Here is a 23,499-nt window from a genome sequence, read left to right on the forward strand (position 1 = left end):
CGAACTCTGTGAATAAAATTTATTGCAAAATTAACAAATGCTAATCTTGGATAGACCACTGAAAATCATTTTTCACTCAAGGCAATTGTGTTTATTGCAGAAGAGGAACGTAAATGAGTATATCTACTCATGTATTGTACTCAAGTATTTGTGGTTACTTGTAGTTTTAGGGGAATTCTTAGGGGACTTTTACAACACATTTCAAGGGAAATACTGCATTTTCTGCTAAACTAGAGCAATCTGAATTATCAGTGGCTAGTCAATTTGGAGGGAAAATGTTTTTGAATGGGGCAGCATGGCTTGGAGGCAGAGTGGCCGTCTAACAACTGCAGGGTTGCAGGTTTGATCCTCTCTTTCCCCTGGTGACCATGCCGAAGTATCCTTGAGCAAGATACTGGACCCCTAATTGCTCCTGATGGCCCTGTGACGGACTGGTGACCTGTGGCAGCCCAGTGTCAGCTGGGATAGCCCCCCCGCCCACCCTTAACTGATAAATGGTATAGAAAATGGATGGATGGATGGATGGAAAAAATGTGTGTGGAAAGTGTGACAAAACCTAATGAAGCTAGTGTACTTCAAGAGAACATAAACCACCCTGTCTTGAAAAAAAAAAGTTTAAAGCTATAGTGTGGATGATTTGTCTCCACCTTCTGGCGGTAACAATTATTACAAACAACTGTTGACATGCACTTACACTATAGGCTTCATAATCTGGGTATGATCCGCAAAGGAATGCTGCCACAGACTGAAACTCCATATAATTTGAAATGCAGAGATACTGATCAGGCCGTGATGAGTTCAAGGACTATTGTGAGAACCTGTCTGGTGAATGGAAGGGATTTTGATTGATATGAATAAATGAAGCACTACAGCTTGAATGTGACATCAAAAACCAGTGGAGCACACAAACGTCCTCTCTACTTTTATTTAGGTACGTACGGAGAGTTTTTAAGAGCACAACCTTATCTTGATATTCCAACTTTTACTGAAATGAAGGGAATCCCGTAATCCTTCCACACTTGGTTTATTGTCATAACACATTTCTCTATCTCTGTCTATCTCTGTCCCTGGCTGAAAGTTTCCGCTCCGCTGCTCTGTGTTTTTTGGTTGCTAGGGGCGGGGCAAACAAACCTCCGCCGTCCTCTTACATTATTTTCAACCATTACGTCTGGACGGCAGTTCCGCATTCCTGAGCGCTCACAGACCTGCTGGTCAGTACTTAAACGGGCTGATGCAACGACTCCAGCTAGTCCCAAAAACCTACACCCGACTTTCAAGCCAGCCCTCTGTCTCCTCTTAACTCCTTCCATCATTATCTGCGGATTTTTGGACGCACAACAGGTACGAGTGCGACCCGTCGAGTTTTCTCTCCGTGTTTCTGTGTTGGTCGCAGGTTGTTCATATTATTTTCTTTTTCTTTTTTCTTTTTGCACTTTTCACATCAGGCTGTAAAGACTGGATGTAGACAATTTAGCTGTGTTTTTGTATTTCAATCACTTAGATTCCACATATGTGGACGCGATTTCCTGGAGTTGGTGGGGAAAAAGTATATAGGTTTATTAGTTTTAAAGTTTTCCGAGCTCTCGCGACAGGAATTGCTGTCATAGTACTTACGTTGTTGTTACAAGTGTTGTAGCAACTGTCGCTTCACAGCTTGTTATTTACAGATCCTTTAGCTAACTTGAATTACACTTCAGCTTTTGCCAGAGAAGGTAGACTATTTTCATCTCATTATAGTGTCGTTAAAGATGAAATGTTGTAGGTTAGCCCGCCTTTGAAGACCGTTATGTAACTATATGCACGCGCCACACATTGAAGCTACACTGCTAGCTATGCTAACCCGCTGCACCAAACTTCTCGCGTTCTGCAGAGGTTTATGGTTCAATATCAAATAAACGTAATTTTAACTTGAATTCGTTGTGCAGTCTTGTCATTTATGGGGAGACTCATAAAACACATTAATCGGCACGTTAATCTTTGAAAATTAATCCCGAGTGCCACAACAAGAAACGAAAATTACAGGATCAACTCGACAGTGACAAATTAAGGGATTATGTAAAGGTATAGATACATGCTTCTATCATTCATCAGTTTTTCAGTGTGATATATTAAAACAATCCACCACAAAGTTTAATCCTAACTCTCAAGATGTGTTACTTAGATGACTATAATTAATTAATCAACTTTCGCTGTCAGCTTTTGTTCTGAGCACACTGCAACTTCTCCTAATAACACCAGTCCTTTTCCTACAGTGTCCAAACAAAGTTACATCATTGACAGAAGACTACTGACAAGTTTTCTCTGAGTAAGTACCATTCATGTAGAAAAGTTTGAAGTTCTCTTGTTTCTGTGAATCGGATTCAGAAGCAGTCAAAACCGTCACGGTATAGCCAGTTCACCTTGAAACATAAGTGATGCAAATGAAGTGTGAGGCTTATTTGGCAGCACAGCAGGTGAGTACAGCCAAGGACTTGTGCTCAGATTGCCTTGTATTTGTGGTCTTTGCTTTGGCTCACTATAGCGCACATGTGTTTAACTCAGTTTTTACTGCACTGGATGAGGGAGCTGTTTACTGTGTGGAGGCTTCACATGAGGATTTGCACACTGCCTGATAAATAAACTCTGATAATATACTTCCTGATCACAACTGTTGTTTCCCCTGCATTGTTCAGCTCAGCCAGTAAAAATAATCTTTATGAATTTACACTTAACTGTGTCTTGACAACTTGATCTTGGCCAGAGGTAATTTCAGTTGTCTGCCCTTGTTGGCCTGAAGGTTAAAGGCCAGTCATGGAATTGGAAATATGATGGGTAGGGGTGGATCATGTGTACGTGACTTGCAAGTTCACAGGTTCAGTGTTTTCCTTTATTGAGGTGCATGCTCTCCAGCTGGTGCACCACTTGCTTGTGCAACTACATGCCAAGCCGGAGAGACATTTGTGTGATCTTTACGCACGCATTTCCTTTGTATCTTTATTTGTGTGTACGCGTATCTAAGTGAACCAACGTGTTCTGCAAGAGGTTTAAATGCCCCAGCGCCTGCCCGGGCACATCCAGAGGATGGTTTCCGCATAAATGGAATGCTGCAGTGGATTAATGGGGAAGGGCTGACGAGCCGACAAGCAGCGCAGGGCCGACAGGGCTGAGAGGCTGGACGTGGGCGCACAGGGTTTATTTTAAGTAGAAATGCCTTCCAGTGCGTCTGTGGAGAGCTGGAATTGCCAAGCTGCACCTCAGTGCACTGAATAGACAGCAGACGCATTGCAGGCGAGGGAGCCAACTATGCAACAGCTAGGCTCACTAATACTAACACTAATGCCGGGGGAGCAGCTATTCACTGCTGTGGGTATCACATTATCAGTATCACATTGTAGTCCTCATAAGCCTTTCCACATGGTTTGTAAAAACAGTGTCAAGACAGCCTAGACATTCGCTGTGGAGGCAAACACCTAAATGTCCCACGGTGTAACTGAGAGAGACGGGAAGGTTTTTTTTTTTTTTTTTAGCAGCACAGCAGAAGCTAGGGAAGCCAGTTTTTCTCTCGTTTGCACAAAAAACATTCTTGTGACTGAGTGTCAACCTAAATATTAACCTTCAGCTCACTGCCTTTCAGAGCAACAAAAGGATTGAACACATTGTACAGCGCAGTGGGTTGTTTAATCAGAGGCTGTGTCGCGGGGCAGTGAGGAAATATCAGAGGACAAAGTATGAAACGGCATTAAAGTGACAACCACATGTTACATAATCAACAGTGATTGCTTCAACAGGAAGCATTAAATCTGATTTTCTGACTCAGTTGGGCAATATCTTATTGTCAAGGATTGCACATAAATTGCCCTGGATTTGTTAGGCATCAACTCCATACATTTGAAACGGCTTTTGTCTGCATTTTGTATTCATTTAATCCGTGTCTGATCCAAACCCAAGTGGTGCCACGCAAGGTCTAATCCTGACTTACAACGCAGAGAAAAATAGTAACATTATTATAATTCAACCGGGACCACCCAGATGCAGAATATAGATGTGTGACTGTTGAGCGGCATGAAGGCGAAGTAGGAATCCAGCCAATGATCACATAGTAATGTTTGAATGAAGGCAGCCACAGTCCTCATGCTTTGTACATATTTGCAGGTGCTTTGTGTTTGGATTTGGCTAAAAAAAAAAAAAAAAAAACCTTCATTCTTCATCTGCTCTCCTTTCACCATGAACAAAAGATAACCTCTGTGTGCACTGTACTCCAGCACGTCGAGACATCCAAACTGTAATTGTGTGGAGAAAATTAAGCTTGATTATTATTACTGCAGCCGTGGCGCTCATCATCATCGTCGTCGTTAAAAAAGTGCATGGTTAAATGTTGGTAATTGCCTCCAATTGCTACTTCACAAGAGAGATTTTAAAGGTTCCTTCTATCTGTGGCAGCTGTTTATGTCAAACGAGAAATGAAAGCTGAAGTTGAGAGAGAGGACCCCCCCCCCCCCCCCCCCCGGGATAATCAGTTCAGCGCCCACACACATAAGAACGATTGTAGTTGAATGACCAGAGATGACCAGAACAGCAGCCATTATTATGGTGTCTCCTCTCTGCCTGCGTCTATGTCGCTCCAATGAAAATAGAATGAGGAGGAATGTTGATACTGTATATTTGGACTGTCCTGTCCTCAAGACAGACGGTGCCAAATTCCCTGGTTTCCTCAGAGGATTGCGAAAGGCTGTAACTCTACACACAGCCTGCCTGAGCGCAGACGGTAATGGTGATCGCTGAGACCTTGTCCAGAGATTGGGAGAGCGTGTCTTGGCTGGAGCTCCATTCAGGGAGAATCTCATAGTTTTGCAAGTTGCTGGTGTGTGGGCCTTGCAACACCTTATTAGTTTGAATTTTATGAAGTATGCTAATAACAAAAAAAAAAGAAGTTAGCATCTTGGAGAGTGTGCACAGCTTTCCCGTAATGCCACATTCTGATGATTTAAGCTCGAGTCTGGCAGCACAAAAATGTCTCAGGCAAACATAATTTAGCCAGCAAATACTTTTGGCTGCTGGTTTTAGTCACCAAAATGACTGTGCTGGTAGAATTTAGCTGTTAGTTTTTCAAAAGCAATAGTTTATGAAAGTAATGAGTGGCCTTTGAAACACCCCCCCCCCCCCGCTTCTCATTCACCGTCTCCATAGGGGATGAGGATAATAGGGCCTCCAGTCGTGCTTCTGGCTATGCTAAGGAGCTGAATTGCACAGCTCTGCTAATTGTTCTCAGGACTGACTCAGGAAATGGACACATTGGCTTGGGCTGAAAATATGCAAAGAAAAAAAAAAACCTAGCAGTGTCTGAACCCTTGCAGGCACACTGTGCACGCACACACCTCTAGCAGTAGATTGGTTTTGGGCTGAAGCCAGAAACGGTGTTGAGTACGGTTCTATATTTCATAACTAATACATGACATTTGTGCTCCCCGCCCTTGGCTTCAGCTCGTCTCCTCTTAGTTAGCCCTGAGAGGCAGCGGTGCCCACACCGCTGCTGTGCTGTGTAGGTGTCTTTGTTTGAGGCCTAAAAGCTGTGGCACTAGCTTTTCTGCTCGACTGCAAAAGCACAGTAACGGCGTTGCATCATCAAACGCTGACCACTAATCCTCGGCTGCAGGCTGCTGCTGACAGGAAGAGAAAAATACCAGACTTGAAAAATGTAAAATCACTTTGACTCATGCTTTTTTGTTATAATGGCACTCTGCAACGCTAGCAAACTTTCCCTGTGTTGCTCAGATGACACTTCTTTAGGGTTTCATGTCTCGGGGCTTGAATGGGCGTTGAATTTGCAAAAGGGGGTTTTTGACACACAAGCAGATAAAACATAAAACAGATGCTCGACTCAAATTAAAAGTCACATTTATCTCAAAAGCCAGGAATGTCTGCTATGTCTGTAGTTTTGTCATTTACAACAGGACTATAAATTCCCTGGAATCCAACTCACTTTGATGTCTGGTAGTCGGTTGTTATCTGACTTAACAGATCATCCCGCCTTGTTTTGGAGCTGGCATAACTACTACCTCACTACCTCTGTGGATTTTTTTAATATGTGTGATCTGATGTCATGCAGGCAGCCATGAAGTTACATGATGTTTATACGGTGGAAGTGTATGTTTGTGTTTGATGGAAAGGAGTATCCTAAGCTGCGTGTTTCAACAAGACGTAGTAAGGAACAGGGGCTTTCCTTGCTATTTATCTGACTGAGCTCACAGTTGTCGGGTTCCCATCCAAATAAACCGCACATTTTAACCAAACTGATGTACTGCTACTATTATCTGGATGTCAGCTGAGGCCAGTAACAAACAGCCACATATAAACCATCTCTGTAAAACCAATCAGTGTTCACTGACGATGGGCAACTCACTGTTCAAGTCTGTGGGGTTTGTGTTTAGGAGTTTCTAAAGAATGTCTCAGCACGAATCATTCACTCTGCTTCCGTTTAATTGTCAAACGAATTGTCGAGGTATTGCAGAAAAGGAAACATCCATTAGGTGTGTTTCCATCAACGGGTTTGAAGCTGAATAAGATACAGTAGGTGGTGCAGTGCTACCAGAAGATGTTGGTATAGACGACGTTGAGCGTGGCTTCTGTCACAGAGCAGCAGGAGCAGAAGAGGAAGAGCTGTGTGGTAGCTTGAAATGGAGAGAGGTCTTGAGGAATTACCCTCGCTTGGACAAGTTGTGTACGTTAACTACCATCTAGGGTTGAGCTTGTTGCTGCTGTCTGAAGATGAAGACAGATTTGGGGAATATTCACACAGACTGAAACCACTCTACAGTCACGGGAGGTAAAGAATCATTAAGTCAGCGCTGATTCTCACATGTACATGTACTCTTTTTCAAAAAAAAAAAAAAGTGGGTGAAAACAAGGAACGTTCTTACGAAACTTGCATTTCCTAACAAGAACTGTATCTCTCTTTTGGAAAGAAAAAAAAGTAAAAACAATGTAAAGTGTGTGTAAATTTTGTTGTTGTTGCAAAATCAAGAACTTTTTTTTCAAATTTTGTCATTTCAGAACTTTTTCAAAGTTGTCGGTGAAGGTCATCCAGGTCACGACGCCTGTCAAGTGCTGTGTTGTAGTCAGCCGGACTGTTTCAGATTGCTTGGGGACGTTTCGTCTCTCATCCAAAAGACTTCTTCAGCTCTGAAGCTCAGAATCCAAGAGACAAAACGTCTTCTGAAATATTCCAGTTGACTATGACACAGCACTTAAGAGGTTTTCCAGTGTTCAAACTTTGCATAAAAAAGTCCAATAAAAATGAAATAAGTTCAGTTCTGAGTTGCCTACATTTTTTTTTTTTTTTCCAGGGTTGGTTTCTGATGAAAAATCATTTGGTCCTGGTCAGAGCCTTATCTGAGTCAAGAAACTGGTCCTGACTGAGCATCTGGCCAACTTGGACTCCATTTTGGCTCCTAAAGGGAATTGTTATTCAGTCATTCTTAATGGGCTCTTCAGTTCCTGTGGCGGTTCTGTCATCCCAGAGGCTAGTTTGGATCCCATCTTCTGGGGTGTAGATCAGTAATCAGCAAAAAAGCAACGTGGGGGGGGGGGGGGGTATCGGCTTCCATCACTTCAAGTTGTGTTTCTCAAACCTCTGGAGAAAGAGTTGAATCTACCGATGACAGAAGTCGAATGTGGTGATGGTCCAATACTAAACTCAGTGGTTCACCCCTGGATTCGCTGCCATATGGTTCGCCTTGCTCTCTGCAAACTGAATAAGGCCTTGGCACCTTCCATTCCTACACCTCTCCCGGGAGTTTCAGAGGGAATTTTTGTCTGGGAGAGATTTTTACCAGGGCTGTCTTGTTCTTTTCCTCTCCAGCAAAAACAACAGGCAGCTGCCAAGTGCAGTGTAAATGGGAGTATACATACAGTGAGAGAGAAGTAGAAAAGAGGGGAAGGGACGGATGGAGAGAGGGAGGGCAGGAGAGGGGAGAAATTAAATAATGAAATGCCTCATTGGACACTGGCTCCGCTCAACAACATGTCAATGGAGCGAGCAGATCATGTAGACTGAAGGTCCTAAAGAAGTCATGTAGAGTAATACAGAGATGAGCTGAACGGTTTGTTCCAGCAGGTGTACTTAAATACGCTATGGAGCTTGTCTCTTATGCACATTGCACATTTGAAGCAGTTGAAGATGGAAATACGTCTGCATTAATACCCAGAAAATACCTTCAGGATTGATGTCTTCACTCAAAAAAAGGGTTGCTTTAGTTTGCTCGCCAGTAAACCCCAGTCCAACACTTGTGAGACCGGCCCATGAGCAGGGTGGAGTGCATTAGAATAGCGTTACGTAACTGTACTTGTTTCATTACCTTCTCCACAGCTTTTTTTAACAGAGCAATTCTTTCAGCCCAACCAACAACAACAACAGAAAAGTAGCCATGAAAAAGAAACTTAGTATTACTTCCAATACATCCCAGCCTGTCAGCTAGTCACCAACCAGCAAAGTCAGCTGTTTTAGAATAGGGCACAATACACGTCTTTGTTGCGTCCATATGAGAGGGGCTTTGTTCATGGTTGTGGCCAACCTGTTGGGGGGGTGCAAGTGAATTTAGTGGTTAATGTGAAGTCACACTGATATCATCTGTCTTCTTCACAGCTTTGAGGTTTTGCCTCTAATCCTGACATATTTTTTTGTCAGTGCTCCATACTTATTGCTCCGTCTATTTAGTGAAACATTTCATCAGCAGAATATTGCACCCAGTCCCTACTGGATTTTCTTTCTTTCTTTCTTTTTTTTTTTTGATTTTGTACTTTCCTGAAAGTATTTCTTAATACCCGAAAGTGAGAGGGGAAACAGATTGTTGCCAGAGTTTTGTCCAAATTCTCGGGTCTCCCCGTGCCTGTGCTCAGAGATTGCAGGGATGGGCAGGGTGAAGTCAGCTCATGTTACACTCTTCCCATCTGTAACATTTGTTTTTTATTTGGCCATCAGACGTTTTCCAAGTCTTGGTCTTACAGTAATTAGAGAGAGACGTCTTAATTCTCCAGCCACTTCCTCTAGGCCTGCACAAGTCCTCCTTCTTCTCCCCTCCGTCTCTCATTCCTCCCTGATTATATGAAAAAGTGCTGTGGTCAAACCCTCTAAAATACCCCAAATTGTTGAAAGAGGGTGGCTGTGGAATGTGTGTGTGTGTGTGTGTGTGTGTGTGTGTGTGTGTGTGTGTGTGTGTTGGTCCTTTCGCTTTGACAATAATTCTTTTGATATCCTCCACAAAAACCAAATGCACATTTAAGACACTTGGTAAATTATCCCAAGTGTAGAGGATAGATAGTCGTGGCTTTATGTGATCAAGCTGGAGGCTTTTCGTGGCTTCATGTGAATTTCCTGAGACGAGTGTGTAGCTGCCGACAGAGTGAAGTTTGTTTTTTCACTGGCTGCCGACTGAGGAGATAACACAGCTGTCAAAGCTGTCAACGTTTGAAGGCATTCTTGGAAATGGCACCCACTTTTTTAGGAAGATGTTTGATGACGAGGACAGAAGACGATTCATTAATCATTTGATGCCGACATTATGAGATGGAAATCAAGGTTCTTCTGCGGCGTGAAAAGATGCTGCGAGATGAAAATGGAAATGAAACTTAACAAACCATAAACTATTTAATAAGAACATGCAGCCGCGATAAACATACACAAGCGATTACAAGAGAAGAGCCGACACAGGAAATTAGTCCCCGAGTTTCGCTCATCAGCTCATAGTTTTGTTTTTCAGGCAAAAATCTCAAACATTTGCTGGCTTCAGACTCAAAAATATCTGGATTTGCTACTTGTTTAGTTTTTTTAATTACAGAAACAGAGAGTCTTTGTGTTTTGGACTGTTGGATGGACAAAAGATGCAATTTGAACACTTTGGGCTCTGTGATGAGCGTTTTCCAAATTTCAAATTAATTGCGAAAATATTCAGCGGATTAATTGACGGTGAACAAATATATGTTCACCTCTGATTTCACTGTAATTAAAGAGATGTTATTTAAATGGCCGTCTTTTAGGTTACAATGCAGTAAACATGGTCTCTCTCCTGTCTTGTCTGTCCCCACAGCGGCGGTGGTGGCCGGGTCGGACATGATGCCGGGACAGATACCTGACCCTTCGCTGGCGGCGGGCTCCCTGCCAAGCCTGGGCCCGCTGGCGGGCATCTCGGCCACCACGCTCACTGATCAGTTGAAGCTGGCTGACTTCCACCAGCTGGGCACTATGCTCTCACCGCTGCATTTCCTGGGGAGGCTGGGAAAGAGGCCGCTGGCCATCAAGACAGAGGTGAGGAGGAAAAATAAGAGATGGCGCCGAAGTATGAAAGATGTGTAACAGTCGGGGGACAAGAAGCTGGGTATTAGATTCAGGAACATCTGTCAGACTGCAGCTCAACCAAACTGTTCATCCAAGCATCAAATATGAGCCTCTCTGCTACAAAGTTCCTACAATTCAACTCGGAAATGTTTGGAAAGTTCTGACAAGAAGCCTGGACAGCCAAGGGTGGGACGGTCCTCTAAAGACAAATAAACCGGACAGATCATTTGGTATTGCAGAATGCTCTGGAACTCTGCAAACCATGTAGTTTTTAAAGGATCTCGAGGATAAATATTGCCCCCTCCAGTGTTTGAAAGAAGAATTGCTCCGGAGCTTACGTAACACCCCCCTCCCATAAACTTTTGTTTAAGCGCTTATGTAAATTACACAGCAATTATCTGATTATTTCAGACAAAGTACAATTATAGTTGACAGCATATATTGTGTTTGCAGATGGATGAAGATGAAGAAAGGAGGAAACGAAGAAGAGAGAAAAACAAAGTAGCAGCAGCACGATGCCGAAACAAAAAAAAGGAACGGACTGACTTCCTTCAAAGGGTGAGTTCATGATGCAGCACGAGGGCAGTCGTTGACTGAAGTTAACCTGAACGGCTAATTCTCACGTCAGCCATTTGACAGTTTTCTGGTTCACTGTAATAAATAAATACACTGGCTGGCCAATGTATCAGCCTGTTAAAACTCAGCGTGTCTGTCCAGGAATCAGAGCGCCTGGAGATGGTGAACTCTGAGCTGAAGGCGCAGATCGAGGAGCTCCGTCTGGAGAGGCAGCAGCTAATGGTGATGCTCAACCTCCACCGGCCCACCTGCATCGTGAGGACCGACAGCGTCAAAACACCCGAAAACGAGGCCAACCCTCTGCTGGAGCAGCTGTCCTCCGAAACCAAATGAAATCAGGAAAAACAGGGACGCTGAGTCCCTGAAGCCCAAACTAGCACCACCATGGCAGCCATTTCTATGAACACAATACTGACGCTACATTTCTAAGTAAGCACTTGAGCTCCAAGCTGGAGACTTTTGGAGACTCTGCCCAAAGACCTGCGGTTTATCTCGGTACCGCTGCATGAGCTGGCTCTGTCCTTTGGAAGACTGGAAACACCCAGTTTCATCTCCGCATTAAGTGTTGTTGACACCTGCTGTGCCTAGTTGTGACTTCAAGCAGCTCTACATAAAGGGACCAACGGCGAGGAGAGTAGAGTACGACTGGAAACAACGCCGAGGAAACACACTAATATCAATATGGTGCTCTGTTACAAAGCGCTGCGTAGATTGTGTGGCATTGTTTCAATGCAGACGCCCACAGAGGTTTAGTGGTCTGCAGTTTTCCTTTGTATGCTAGCTGAATTATACAGGTGTAGAGTTTTTAGGATACTATACTCAATACAAGTACACCGGAGCGAGTGTCTTTGTTTTTGTAATGATTTCTTACCCTGCCTGGACGACGGCAGTTACCGGTTGATCCGATTTGTGGTGACGCTGGCGTCATGAAAAGCACATAACACAAAATGTTTACACCCTTGTTTGTTTTAATTTTTTTTTGGGGGGGGGGGGGGGGGGGACTCGTCTGTCCATCATTGTACTTGTTTTATACTGCTTTGTATACATAAACATATATGATATGCGTGTTAATCACTTGATGTGATTTGTCTTCTCAGTCTATCTCTGTCATGTTGCGCTGTCAAACAGCTGTGAAACAAGAAGATTTCTTTTCATCGGAGCAGTATTTTAATGTCTGGACCTGTATCTGCTATGTATGACTCTGTTACCCTGACTAGATTAAATTTTATTTTCTAACTACAACAAAGAGCCGGTCTTGTTTTGCTTTGGTTTCGTGAGACGTGTCCATCTGATCTCCAGCCAGTGAAATCCTCGCCTTTCTTCCTCCTTGTTACGACAAGCGTCCTGTGACAGAAGTCCAGTAATTGTGTTTTCCTGAGGCACAATGCCAAAACCACCCCCCCCCCCCCCGTTGTTAAACCTCAAGGTAACTTTATTTCATACAAACTTAATTGTTTCATGCCAAACTTTCAGAAATGAATCCTAAAATGTATTTTATTTCTTTGTTCACTTGCACATCCTTCATTACCATACACAGGAAATACTCTTAGGTGTAAAGTGTAAATAATAATTGTTGTCAGGTATGAGTTCTTGAAGGAATAAAAGATCTTCACATTTGCTATTTGGAGAAAAAATGCTTTAAAAGGAGCCCAGAGAAGTTATCAGTAAAACTCCAGTTGTATCAGCCACTGTGGTAGAACAAAGTAAAATGATGGAGTCTGCCGTGCCATACAGTGATTATATAACAGCGTTTTACTGCATCGAGGTGAATATTTATGGTCAAAGGTGACATCTAGTGGAACACTTAGGAACTGACTAACCAACCTCAGGTCCATATCAGGTGTACAGTGAGTTACTGTACGAATAAACCTTTGCATTTTATTTATTTTTTCTTGTCACTTTACATAAACACAATATGTCTACAAGAGTATTAATTACTATGAGAGTGAACCTGAATTACTACATCTTTTTTATTATTTTATGCACAATTAATATTTTGGCTCCGTAGCAGGAAGGACATATTCTAATACCAGCATACCATATATCATGACTAGACGGGAAAAAAGAAAGGCGCCCTTTTACTTATGAATACTTGAAAGTAGAATGAATTGTTTTCCTTGAAAACCTTTTCTTACTGCTGCGTCCAGTTGTTACTAATTCTAATTGATGTCCAACTCTTTCAAATTTGATCAAACTAACAGCGAACATCAACAGTCTTCTCAGTGGACCGTCGCTGTGTCGGTGATTTGTATTTGTGTCCCTGTTTCTGAAGAATGGATCTACGTAGACTCACTATCTTTTGAGAATACTTGGTGCATTTTTGCTTTTATCTGACAGGCTTCAGCCGAGACAGATGGGGAAATAGAGACGATGAAGGCAGAGGAGTGTTTAAACCATCCTTGAAGTCGCCAGGAGCGAGAGAACCGGTGTAAAAACAACTGTGGAACTTGTTTACCGACAATTTCCTAAAATAAGTCTGATATTTTATGCTAAACGTGATGCTGCAAAGCCCATACATGTCATAGCTGTGTTATTTTAATCACACAGGTCTGACAGCAGCACGTCACACAAATATCATCGCATCTTGTGATGTGTGACGTCAATGAACCCCCCCTCAAACCCCGCTTCTCCTCCCACTCTAGTTCTTAGCGCAACCAAAATCTGTCCGGTGTGAATACTTGAACCTCTGACACGAACCAGCTGCACCCACCTCAGTGCTGCCAGCTGTTCCTGTGGGCCACTGGGGTCTTTTGCCTCATTCTCTCATCCCAAAATAATCTTCTGGTATGACAACAGAACAAGAGCAGGAAGAAAAAGAGAGCTGGCACCCATATCAAAGCACGGAGAGGCAGGGAAAGAATAGGGCCAGATGCAAGGTAGTTGTTTTACCACACTGGTTTGATTTGAATCAAACGACCTGTAGAGAGGACAGCACACTTGTGAATATGCATGTGTGGGATTACTTATGCAGGCCCTGCAGCAGGGCATTAGAAGGGGTGGGCTGATCAAGGGTCTCAAGGTGGAATATCCAGCAGGCCCATCGGTTCTGGCCGTGGCGCCGGTTGAACTCTCTGGGAGACAATGACGTGACGCACCAACTCATCTTTAATTCTCGTGTAAATGGAATGATGCTCCAAAATGTCACCCCTGGTATGAAGGAACCTTCATTGTAGGACAAGATGGAGTTGCCGATGGGAATTTCAGGGAATTTCTTCTAATTTGGCACAAAGGTCCACTGTGACTCAAGCATAAAAAGAAAGATGTTGATGGTCAAGGGTCAACGCCACCTAACATGAACATGACATCTGGAGCACTGTGAACTTCTTCAAGCACAGTAGAAAAGTCCACTGGGACTCGAGGATGAATTGAAAAGACTTCGGCAGTCAAAGGTCAAGATCACTCAGACAGGCACGTCTTCTGGAAGCACACAATCACAATATAGTACATTTACTACAGGCGTAGTCTTCTTTGTGGCGCGGTGGTTGATTTCCACATCAGCAACAGCATCTTCTATCAATTTCCCACGATTGTCAGCATCACCAAAATAACTTCCAACCTTCCTACCTACAAGACTCGGGTACATTTCTCTGCTGTGACTCCTCCTCCTGGAGGTGGGTCCTCCTACGCTCCCGTTGCTTATCTCTATGTCCAAATGATGTCACCATGATCAGCAGCATCGTGACCAGGAGGACAGTTGCTGATGTGTTTGCTTTAACAGTCAAAGCCTTCAGTAACCCAGAATGTTTCTGGGAGGACTTCCGTTTAGCCCAACAGGGCTTCTTTAAGCCTTCGTCCACACAGGTATGCATGTTTCTCAGACTTTTGGCTTTTCAACCACTTTTTAGGTGACTAAAAAAAAGGCGACGACCATTTTGGAGAAAATTGTAATTGATGACTTTTGAATGAGGTTTGCTAACGCTTACCATCCACTACCATTCATTGTGCTAACAAGTAGTTAGCTTGTCTCGGTGAGTCTGAACCCAAATGCACACCCGGAGTACAGAAAGGCATCTATCGTTCTGTCTTTCGCTAGGGATGACAGCAAATAAGCTTCCCATAAAGGTGGCATGTAACTTTAAAACTTGTTCACCTACCAGGATTCGCATTTAAGAAAATATACGGTTCAAGAAATCTATTTCAAAGCACGACGAGCAACTTCCGAGCGTGTACTCGACAACTTTCCCTCCAAAAACACACCCTCAAACGGACGATAACACAACTCTTTCTAAAACGTCATTAATATAATTAGCTTATTTAAAAGACAGAATAAAAAAATAACAGAATAATTTAGGTAAATTATCCCTCTGATGTGGATTAATGAAAACAAACTAGCTGCCAATTCCTAATGGGCCATCTTTCATGTGAATGAACACAAAGACTTAAAAACCCCACATCTTATTGAGCCGTCCAATTGGAAATTCACAGATTTGGCCAAATTTTAAAAACGAAACAAAAACCTGCCAACGAACCCTTCAGATATCTATGCACCCACTGGCACACGCTGCCAATTAGCATGATCTTGAAAGCGCTAATGGAATCTTGAGCGGTAATAAAAGTAAATAATTAAATTAAAGGAACCATTGTATCATTGTTTGCTGTATTCGGGCCCATTAGGAGCTCCGGTATTCTCATGGTAATCTAATGTTTGGGGTTTTTTGTGTTCTCTTAATGAATTCTGTGTTTTTCCTCCAAACAGTGTTGTTCAGACATTTGTGTAGGTGCTGGCAGAGAAACAAAGACGTACATTAGGAGCCATTGTCCCCTGCGTAATTATTAAAGTAAACAGAAATAGTGAAGGGGGTATCATACACAGCTGCACACACTCGAGCCTGTTTGTTAAGTGGCAGAAAGGACAAGCAACCCTTAAGACTTTGTCAGAGACCATCCCATTATTTTGGAGCTTCTCAAGAGGCGAGCGCGAGGCCGGCTAATGAGGCTTTGAAGATCCGTCTTTGGTTCCGAATTGATGCGCGGAGGAGAATTAAGAAGATAAATAGATTTGGCAGGAGATGAAATGCTTCCACCAAGATTGACCATGAAGATGTTCCCAGCCCGGCCTCGTGGTTTAGCTCACTGTTGTCACATTTGTTTGCCATTCGCTAAAAAACAAGTCTAGCCAGTCTGCTGAAAATGCCAGCTAAGGTGAAGTCTGATGCAGTTTAAAGTCCTTATTACGTTAGGCATCATTGGGCTGCAGTTAAATCATTTAATTATAATAACTCATTTATTTCGTTCTTCTATACTTGTACTTGTATTTGACTGCAAGATACTCGGAGGAGCGCGTACGTCAGGTATGATTTCAGATCACTTCCAAAACTGTGACAATGTTTTTTCATCGAACAGGAGTTTTGTCATCTGTCAAAATTCCCTTCAAATCGATCAACAAATTCTGGGGTTCATCACGCAAACAGAAACACCAACGCCGGTGAGCACTTCTGAGCAACTTCTGAAACAGCAACAACTCAAAAATCGACAAATGCGATTTACCAAATGAATGGTAAACAAGTGGTAAATCTAAACTGGCACAAGACCAGATAGAGCAGTAAGAAATGTAGACTGGTTTGATGAATATTAGATCATGCCCACTTCACGTAGGACTTCCTAAACATCTAAATGTAGGAGACGTATTCCTGCTTCATTTTCAGACACATCCTTTTTTCATTCATGGAACTTTAAAAAAAAAAAACTGGACATCGTGCACCCCCCCCCGCAAGAATCTGCTATTTTCTATTTGAAAATATAAATGTCCACTTGTATAGAATATATTTCTTCTTTATGCACATTTACATATGGGGGGGGGGGGGGTCCAGTGGGTGAGGGAGGGGCCCGGCTGTGTGTGTGTGTCTTTGTATTCTAATATTTGAGAGGACTTGGCATCCTTTAATCTCCCAGCTGAGAGGGTAAAAGAATCCTCGATCGTATGTTTCATGTGATAATGGACAGCGCTCCTCAGGAGTGTGTGTGTGTGTGTGTGTGTGTGTGTGTGTGGAGGGGTAATGTTACAGCTGATTTATACGAGTATGTTCTTGTCTCCAGGCTCACAAAGCTGGAGATGCGAGGACCGAGTGTTTTAGAGGAAGGTTGTTGTTTATTATCAATCGGAATTTTATTCATGAACATCTGTTCAATTAACAAAAACTGGAAACATTCTCAGTCACTTGTCATACGTACGGACATTTCATACTTCACAAGCAAACATATGGAAATACTCATTTTATTCTTTTTTCCAGTTTGAGTCAAGACTTCACCATGAACTCCTTCAAATAAACTGCTGTCGTGACATTTCCAGCTCAATCTTTGCTTCGACGATGAAATCAATCACAATTGTTACATATTGATTTATTGGTCTATTGATCAAATATAAGTTTCGAGGTCATATACAAAGAAATTCTATTTGATATTGTGCATTTTTAATGAATGAACTTTTTTTGGATTTTTTTTTTTTTTTTAACGTTTTGGGCTTTGATCTAGAGGGTTTTCAAATCTGGAAGCGGGCCACAACTTTCTTGAGTTTGGGTGCAGACCGTCACCTGTGGGCCGAGTGACGTTTGTTAAAGAAATATACAAGACAGGTTTGAGTATGTAAAACTTGAAATGTTTATTTAATATCTTTTTATTTAAATAAACAAAACAGTCAACGTCTGCAACAGCATTTTCTGCCAAATTCAGCTTTTTATCATCACAAATTGCCCAGATATGCATATATTTATGAGTCTGTAGCGCTGTTTCATTTTGTTGTTTGTGTTTTAACTACTTGCTCAGGTTTGATCAACATTTAGAATTTTTGATGGTTACTAAATCTGCCAGATGACAGCACATCAGCTTTAAAGCCATAATAATAATAATGGGGGGGGGGGGGGGTCGGGAAAGATAACTGTGCAAAGCAGAAATATAAGAGAGGTTTTTCCCGAGCTCATCAGACCGTCCACAGGGCCTGAAAACATACATGTGAACAAATACATCTTGTTTCCGTGTCACTGTTATTTCTGTGATTGTTGCTGGTAACAAAGACAAACCGTAAACCTACAAGTCCTTCCAGCTCTGTGTTAACATAAAAACATCTTGAAGTCATCTGAGTGAGCGCGGCGCTGGAAAAAAGAGGCTCAGGACACCGACTAATGAGCAGAAGAGAAATGCGCAGCCCGGTGATGCCAGGAAAAGCACTTGTGGTTTACTGTGACATAAACACAACAGTGGCGGATTCACGATCTACTGCTTCTCATCGGCTTCAGATACGAGTCCTCTTCCTCTGGCGGGAAAGAAGAAATGCAAGGTTGTGCGTGCGTTTGTTGTTGTGCGGTACAGCTACGGTTTAACTTGTGAAAGTGCAGCGGTAGCAGGAGAATCACAGATCCAGGAGCAGCAATCGAGGGTCCTCTACAACGGCTTTGATCTTGCGCAAGAAAGTGACGGCTTCTCTGCCGTCGACGAGTCGGTGGTCGTACGTTAGAGCCACGTACATCATGGGTCGGATCTCAACCTGCCAAAGCAGAAGCTGGTTCATTGTTTGTTCTTTGGTCTGAGCCACATCGTGTTTATCTCTGCAGTTTTTATTTTTGTGTTTTTCATGCGTGTGGTAATTGTTCGCAGGCGTTTGGGACTTGGAGCTGAGTATTTCTGTTGATCACCTTTTCTAAAATGTTAATTAAGAACAGACACGTCTTATTTTTGGATTAAGTGAAAAAATAAGTCCGGAGCTCAATCACTTTTTAACTAATCCATGATTTTCTATGAATTTGAAAACAACAAAAAACCCACTGTCAAGATTTGCCGATTTACGCTGAACTAAAATTCATGACACGCGCCAATAAACAGAAGATTTTCTTCATCATTCTGAACTGAGTATGCTCCAATAAGCTGGTATTATAGAAGAAAAACTTCCAGGAGTTTTCCAAACATTCACGACATTCAACAGTCTTGTGCTTGTTTTTTGTCAAGTCACATGACTTTTCTATGAACCCTGAAGGTCAAAATGTGACTCTAGTCACTGTGGTGATTTGAAAAGAAGCCTAATGATTTCCCCTCTGTGTGTTTAAGGGCAACTTACCTGGCCATTGATGGCCACAGGTCGCTCAAAAATACCATGCATGCCCAAGATGGCCGACTGCGGGGGGTTGATGATGGGTGTGCCAAACATGGAGCCAAACACGCCGCCATTGCTGATGGTGAAAGTGCCTCCGTCCATATCTTCCACAGCCAGCTCATTATTACGAGCCTGAAGGGGACGTCGATGATTATTTGATTATTAGATCATCAAAGATGCCTCACGTTAAAATAAGACAAAGTTACAAAATGTCAGGCTGATATACAATGAATGTACCTTTTCTCCAAGAGCATTAATGGCTTTCTCAATGTCAGTGAAGTTCATGGTCTCTACATTACGGATCACTGGTACGACGAGCCCCTACACAGCCAGGTTAAACACACTTTAACAAGATGCACATGCATCAATCGATTCCAAGCAGCTTCACGGAGCCTTGAGTCGTACCTTTGGAGTTGCCACAGCGACGCTAACGTCTACGTAATCTCTGTAGACGATCTCTTTGGTTGCGTCGTCAATAACTGCAAAAGAATTCGACAATCAAGTTTGAAAATGTGACACAAACATATGGTAGAAGCTCTGCTGTGGCTTTGTGACAAACTAACAGGGACAGGAAATTGTTGCGCTGTCTTACCGGCGTTCACAGCGGGCTGGTCAGCCAGAGCGTGAGCAGCAGCCTTCACAAACGCCGACATGAAACCCAGTTTGATGTTGTGCTTCTTTAAGAAAGCTTCCTTGTAGTTTATCCTCATTTCCTGGATGTTGCTACAGAAAATTGAGCAGACAATGAGTTAAGTAAGGAATCACAGGCTGGCTTGACAACTGCTGCCTTCAGGCGTGACCTGACACTATTAACAGTAGAGATGGATCGTCTGTCGGCTCACCTCATGTCCACCTCGTTGAAGGTGGTCAGCATAGCGCAGGTGTTCTGAGCCTCCTTCAGCCTCTCGGCGATGCGCAGCCTCATGCGGTTCATCTTCACCTGAGCAGCAGGAACGAGGAGAGATTGATCAGATCCATCCGGCTCAGAGAATAAAAATCATACAGCTGCTCATGTCAAGTGCTGAATGTGTTTCCGTCGTTTGTCTTATTTTCACCATGAAGATGCGTGTGATTGTTAAGTTGTCTGTAAAGACTGTCATGTTCCCGCCGACAACCCCCCCCCCCCCCAAACGCCGATGAAATGAATCCTTGAATGTACCAGAGCCGACAGCAAACCCTAAGGAGACGTGCTGCTAGTGCGTCACTGTTGTGTGTGTTACCCTGCTCTCTCCCCGGCCCCCTGCCGGAGCTGTTGCAGCTGGAGGGGATGCAGGAGTGGGCTTGACCACAGAAACTACAAGACAGAAAACACACGTCCAACATTACCACGCTGAGAGGGAGTCACAATTAATACCACCTCACAGCTACCAGTCACACAGAAGGGAACGCACCAGGTTTGACTGGGGCAGCCTGTGCTGGAACTGGGGGCACTGGAGGCACTGGAGTTGCGGCAGTGGGGACTGGAGTTGGTGGAGGAGGTGCTGCCTCGGTAGCAGCGGGGGCTTCCGCAGACGGGGAGGGAGCAGCTTTGGCAGCAGCAGCTGAGGAGAAAGAAACAAAGAGAAACCTTAAGAAACGTTGATACGCCAAAAAAAAAGTTTTGTTCTTGGCATCAAGAGGCTGCAGTTTATTTTACTTTCCAACTGCATATTTGTTCCACTTTCTCCCTCTTTCTCTCTGTAGCTGCATTTCCATTAAATGGTCAAACATTTTTTTGAAATTGCTGGAAATATCCCAAAATAGGAAATACAAATTAGACATGTTTCCATCAGCTGGTTTGAGGCGGATCAATTTGCCTCCAAAATGTGTTTTCATCAAAACTGGGCAGGATTGGGAAAGTTGCACATGGATGTACTGAACAAGAAGAAGACGTGGTCTTGACCATCTCCAAATAGAAAGAGGTCTTGAGGAAATACTTGTTTAATTGTAATTGTTCTTTCATGCTAGCTAGAATTAGACATGTTGCTCCTGTCTGGAGGCAACGTTTGGGAATATCTGGGAAGGTGCTGATATCGCAACAACATAAATACGAAACCAAACCAAACCAAAACAGTGAGCTGCAGAGCTACAACATTTAGCAGAGGGCAAAAAACACCTGCGGCGTAAAAAAGCTAGGGTCGAGACGTTCCTCCAAAATCTCCACAATGACAAATTCCACGTCCACACCTGCAGCACTCCTCAGGAAGGGTGAACACAACTTACTGAAAAAATGCACATCTGAATAAACCACCAGCTGGTCTGTTGAGTTTGGCTGTTTTTCTTGTTTGAGTGGTAAAGTGCGCACCTCCTTTTCTGAGCTTGAAGAGTGGCGTTCCTCCCTCCACCCTCCCTCCATCAGGCACCAGCAGCTCCTCAATTACACCGGATGCTGGAGCTGGGACTTGTACCGACGTCTGAAAGTATAAAATACAGTTCAACAGAATTTCTTCGTGCTCTGTTAAAGCCTAGATTTATGATTCCAGGTTGCTAGTTTCCCCTTGCTTCCTCATTCGTACCTTGTCAGTTTCAATTTCACAAACCACTTCATCTTCTGTCACTGAGTCGCCAACGGCTGAAACAAACCGGGAGAAACTGTGTCCGTCAAATGTAGAAATATAACACTTAAGTTCCATTGAGAAATACCAACCTTTCTCCCACCTCACATCCCCTTCAGAGACCGATTCCGCAAACGCAGGTGTGTTAACTGTGATGACCTCATCTCCTGCACAAACACAAGGAGCAAAGTTACTGGCAACTATTAAAGTCCAGCTGGATGCGATGCTGAGAGTCGTTGCTGTTCATACTGTGAACGGCAGACGTCTTGAAACATCTGACATGGAAGAGGTTTCCTGACGACAATGGAAGTTTGCATCTAAATGTGGAGATGAAAAAAAAAGAAGACAATATTAATACTAAAACACATAAGGCAAACACATTATAGCCTAATATACATGATTCCAGATGACTATTTTTAGATTTACATCATGTAAATCCTGCTTAAAAGTATATTTATAGCCCCAACCCTGATGTCAAGGGTTAAGAAAGCACTTACAGTTGAGAATACACAAGGCGGCGGCAAACAGAGAGGCCTTAGAATTGGGAAGAGACAGAGAGAAGGAGTTAAATCAACAACAAATGTGACTATTTCGTATCCACGTGAGTTCTCTGAAGACACACGTGGGCTCCTCGGGCATCTCAGCCTTTCAACAAGCTTGTTTCATCGTGAGCGTGAAGATAAAAGAAATCATTTGTACTACCACTAACATACTTGAAGTTCTGGTAAACAACGCAAACACACGTACCTGGAACTCTTTGTGGAACCAACACAAGACTGGCCTGAAAAAGAAGATAAACAGTATGACATCAACCCTCACTAGTACTGCTTTAACAGAGCCTTCCTAGTGGGGATATAAAAAGAAACATGAATATCATCATCTTCATACTACAGCGTTGTATAGGAAATCCCTGTACGCGACTCAAGTTATCGCAATCTTTAATCTGATGGACAGCCAATCTTGATGTGTGCATGGCGAAAGTGGCGGGGAATGTAGCTCAGAGCACTGAGATCACAGTGACGACTCTGAGATCAAAGTCAGAGTTAAGTCATTGCTCCTCTGAAGAACGGGCCCTGAGCTGCCACACAAAAAACGCCACATTAATTCATTAGTTGAAGTTCAAACCAGTAATCGAATCCATGCAGTTCATTCCCAAAATGAGATGAAAGGATAATGGTTGGGTCTTCTCAGGGCAGAGCCTCTAGGGAACGTCAATCTTCTCACACACATTTGTTCGTCAGTCGGAGTCGCTTGTAATTATGAGTCACAGAAGCCACAGAGGGTTGAGTCATCGCAGCCGGACCGCATCCTCCACAGCGCAACATTACAGCATTACAGGGCTTTCAGGCTTTACTGTTCTTAAACGAGCATTTTAAGCTCCTAAGTGTTTTGTCATTAACACGACATGAGTCACTCAGCTTAAACAGGATTCATTCATAGAGAAAAAAATGCACAGTAATATCAAGCAACGATGACTAATAGCTGCTGTAGTTTCCTGGGGCTCAGCGGGCTTGTCTGTAGGCTAAACTCTGTGCCATCTAAACGTCGGAAATGATTGAACATTAACACCTTAGAAATGGTCGTAAAGTTACACGGAAGTTGTCGCCGGGTTCTCCTAAAACAGTCATTCGCCAGCCGCCTCTAAAAGCGCAAGTATCCATCCTTGGTGGTGCGCGAGGGCGGCTCAGCGAACACAAGCTAACGTCAGTTGCTACTTTTAACAGCCAGGTTTTAACTTCTTCTCCAACTGTGCCTGAGTCAAGACGCGGGAGTCAGTTGGCTAACATATCCCACCTACCTGGGAGTGGGTTACCGCCGCCAGGGAGCGGCCGAGTGTCCGGTAAACACATGGGGATCGCGTGAGCATGACTGTTAGCTGTTGTTTGTCCCCCTCAGCCGCTGGGAGGAGGGATACGGAAGCCCGCGGCTGGTCCACGCATGCGCAGTCCGAGTGATCTGGAGGCGTTTCATGGACATAAACCGCGAAGAGACTAAAA

At 43.4% G+C, this 23,499-nt stretch overlaps 2 protein-coding genes across 3 annotated transcripts; one reads left to right on the plus strand and one right to left on the minus strand.

Moving 5' to 3' along the window:
* Positions 1-1,196: 1,196 nt before the first annotated feature.
* Positions 1,197-12,141, plus strand: jdp2b (Jun dimerization protein 2b). 2 transcript variants are annotated; one of them, XM_086189655.1, is made up of 5 exons: positions 1,197-1,341; positions 2,253-2,305; positions 10,062-10,279; positions 10,763-10,867; positions 11,027-12,139. In XM_086189655.1, exons 3-5 carry the CDS (start codon positions 10,085-10,087, stop codon positions 11,216-11,218), a joined length of 492 nt encoding a protein of 163 aa, XP_086045781.1. In that variant the 5' UTR covers positions 1,197-1,341; positions 2,253-2,305; positions 10,062-10,084; the 3' UTR covers positions 11,219-12,139. The 2 variants fall into 2 exon arrangements, with proteins under 2 accessions (XP_086045781.1, XP_086045782.1); XM_086189656.1 differs by lacking the exons at positions 1,197-1,341; positions 2,253-2,305 and having other exon boundaries at positions 10,063-10,279; positions 11,027-12,141.
* Positions 12,142-17,292: 5,151 nt separating this feature from the next.
* On the minus strand, positions 17,293-23,453 carry LOC147243013 (dihydrolipoyllysine-residue succinyltransferase component of 2-oxoglutarate dehydrogenase complex, mitochondrial-like). The gene is made up of 15 exons (XM_086190100.1): positions 23,301-23,453; positions 22,250-22,283; positions 22,000-22,036; positions 21,752-21,819; positions 21,595-21,669; positions 21,464-21,519; positions 21,253-21,361; positions 20,360-20,509; positions 20,189-20,262; positions 19,811-19,908; positions 19,561-19,691; positions 19,374-19,447; positions 19,206-19,289; positions 18,933-19,100; positions 17,293-18,365 (listed from the first exon to the last, which is right to left on the minus strand). The coding sequence occupies exons 1-15, from the start codon at positions 23,367-23,369 to the stop codon at positions 18,231-18,233; spliced, it is 1,362 nt and encodes a 453-aa protein (XP_086046226.1). The 5' UTR covers positions 23,370-23,453; the 3' UTR covers positions 17,293-18,230.
* Between the last annotated feature and the right edge of the window lie 46 nt (positions 23,454-23,499).

Source organism: Aulostomus chinensis, chromosome 20 (genome assembly GCF_037954235.1).
Source record: "Aulostomus chinensis isolate RoL2024-O1b breed Wild chromosome 20, RoL_Achi_v1.0, whole genome shotgun sequence".
Lineage (NCBI taxonomy): Eukaryota > Metazoa > Chordata > Actinopteri > Syngnathiformes > Aulostomidae > Aulostomus > Aulostomus chinensis.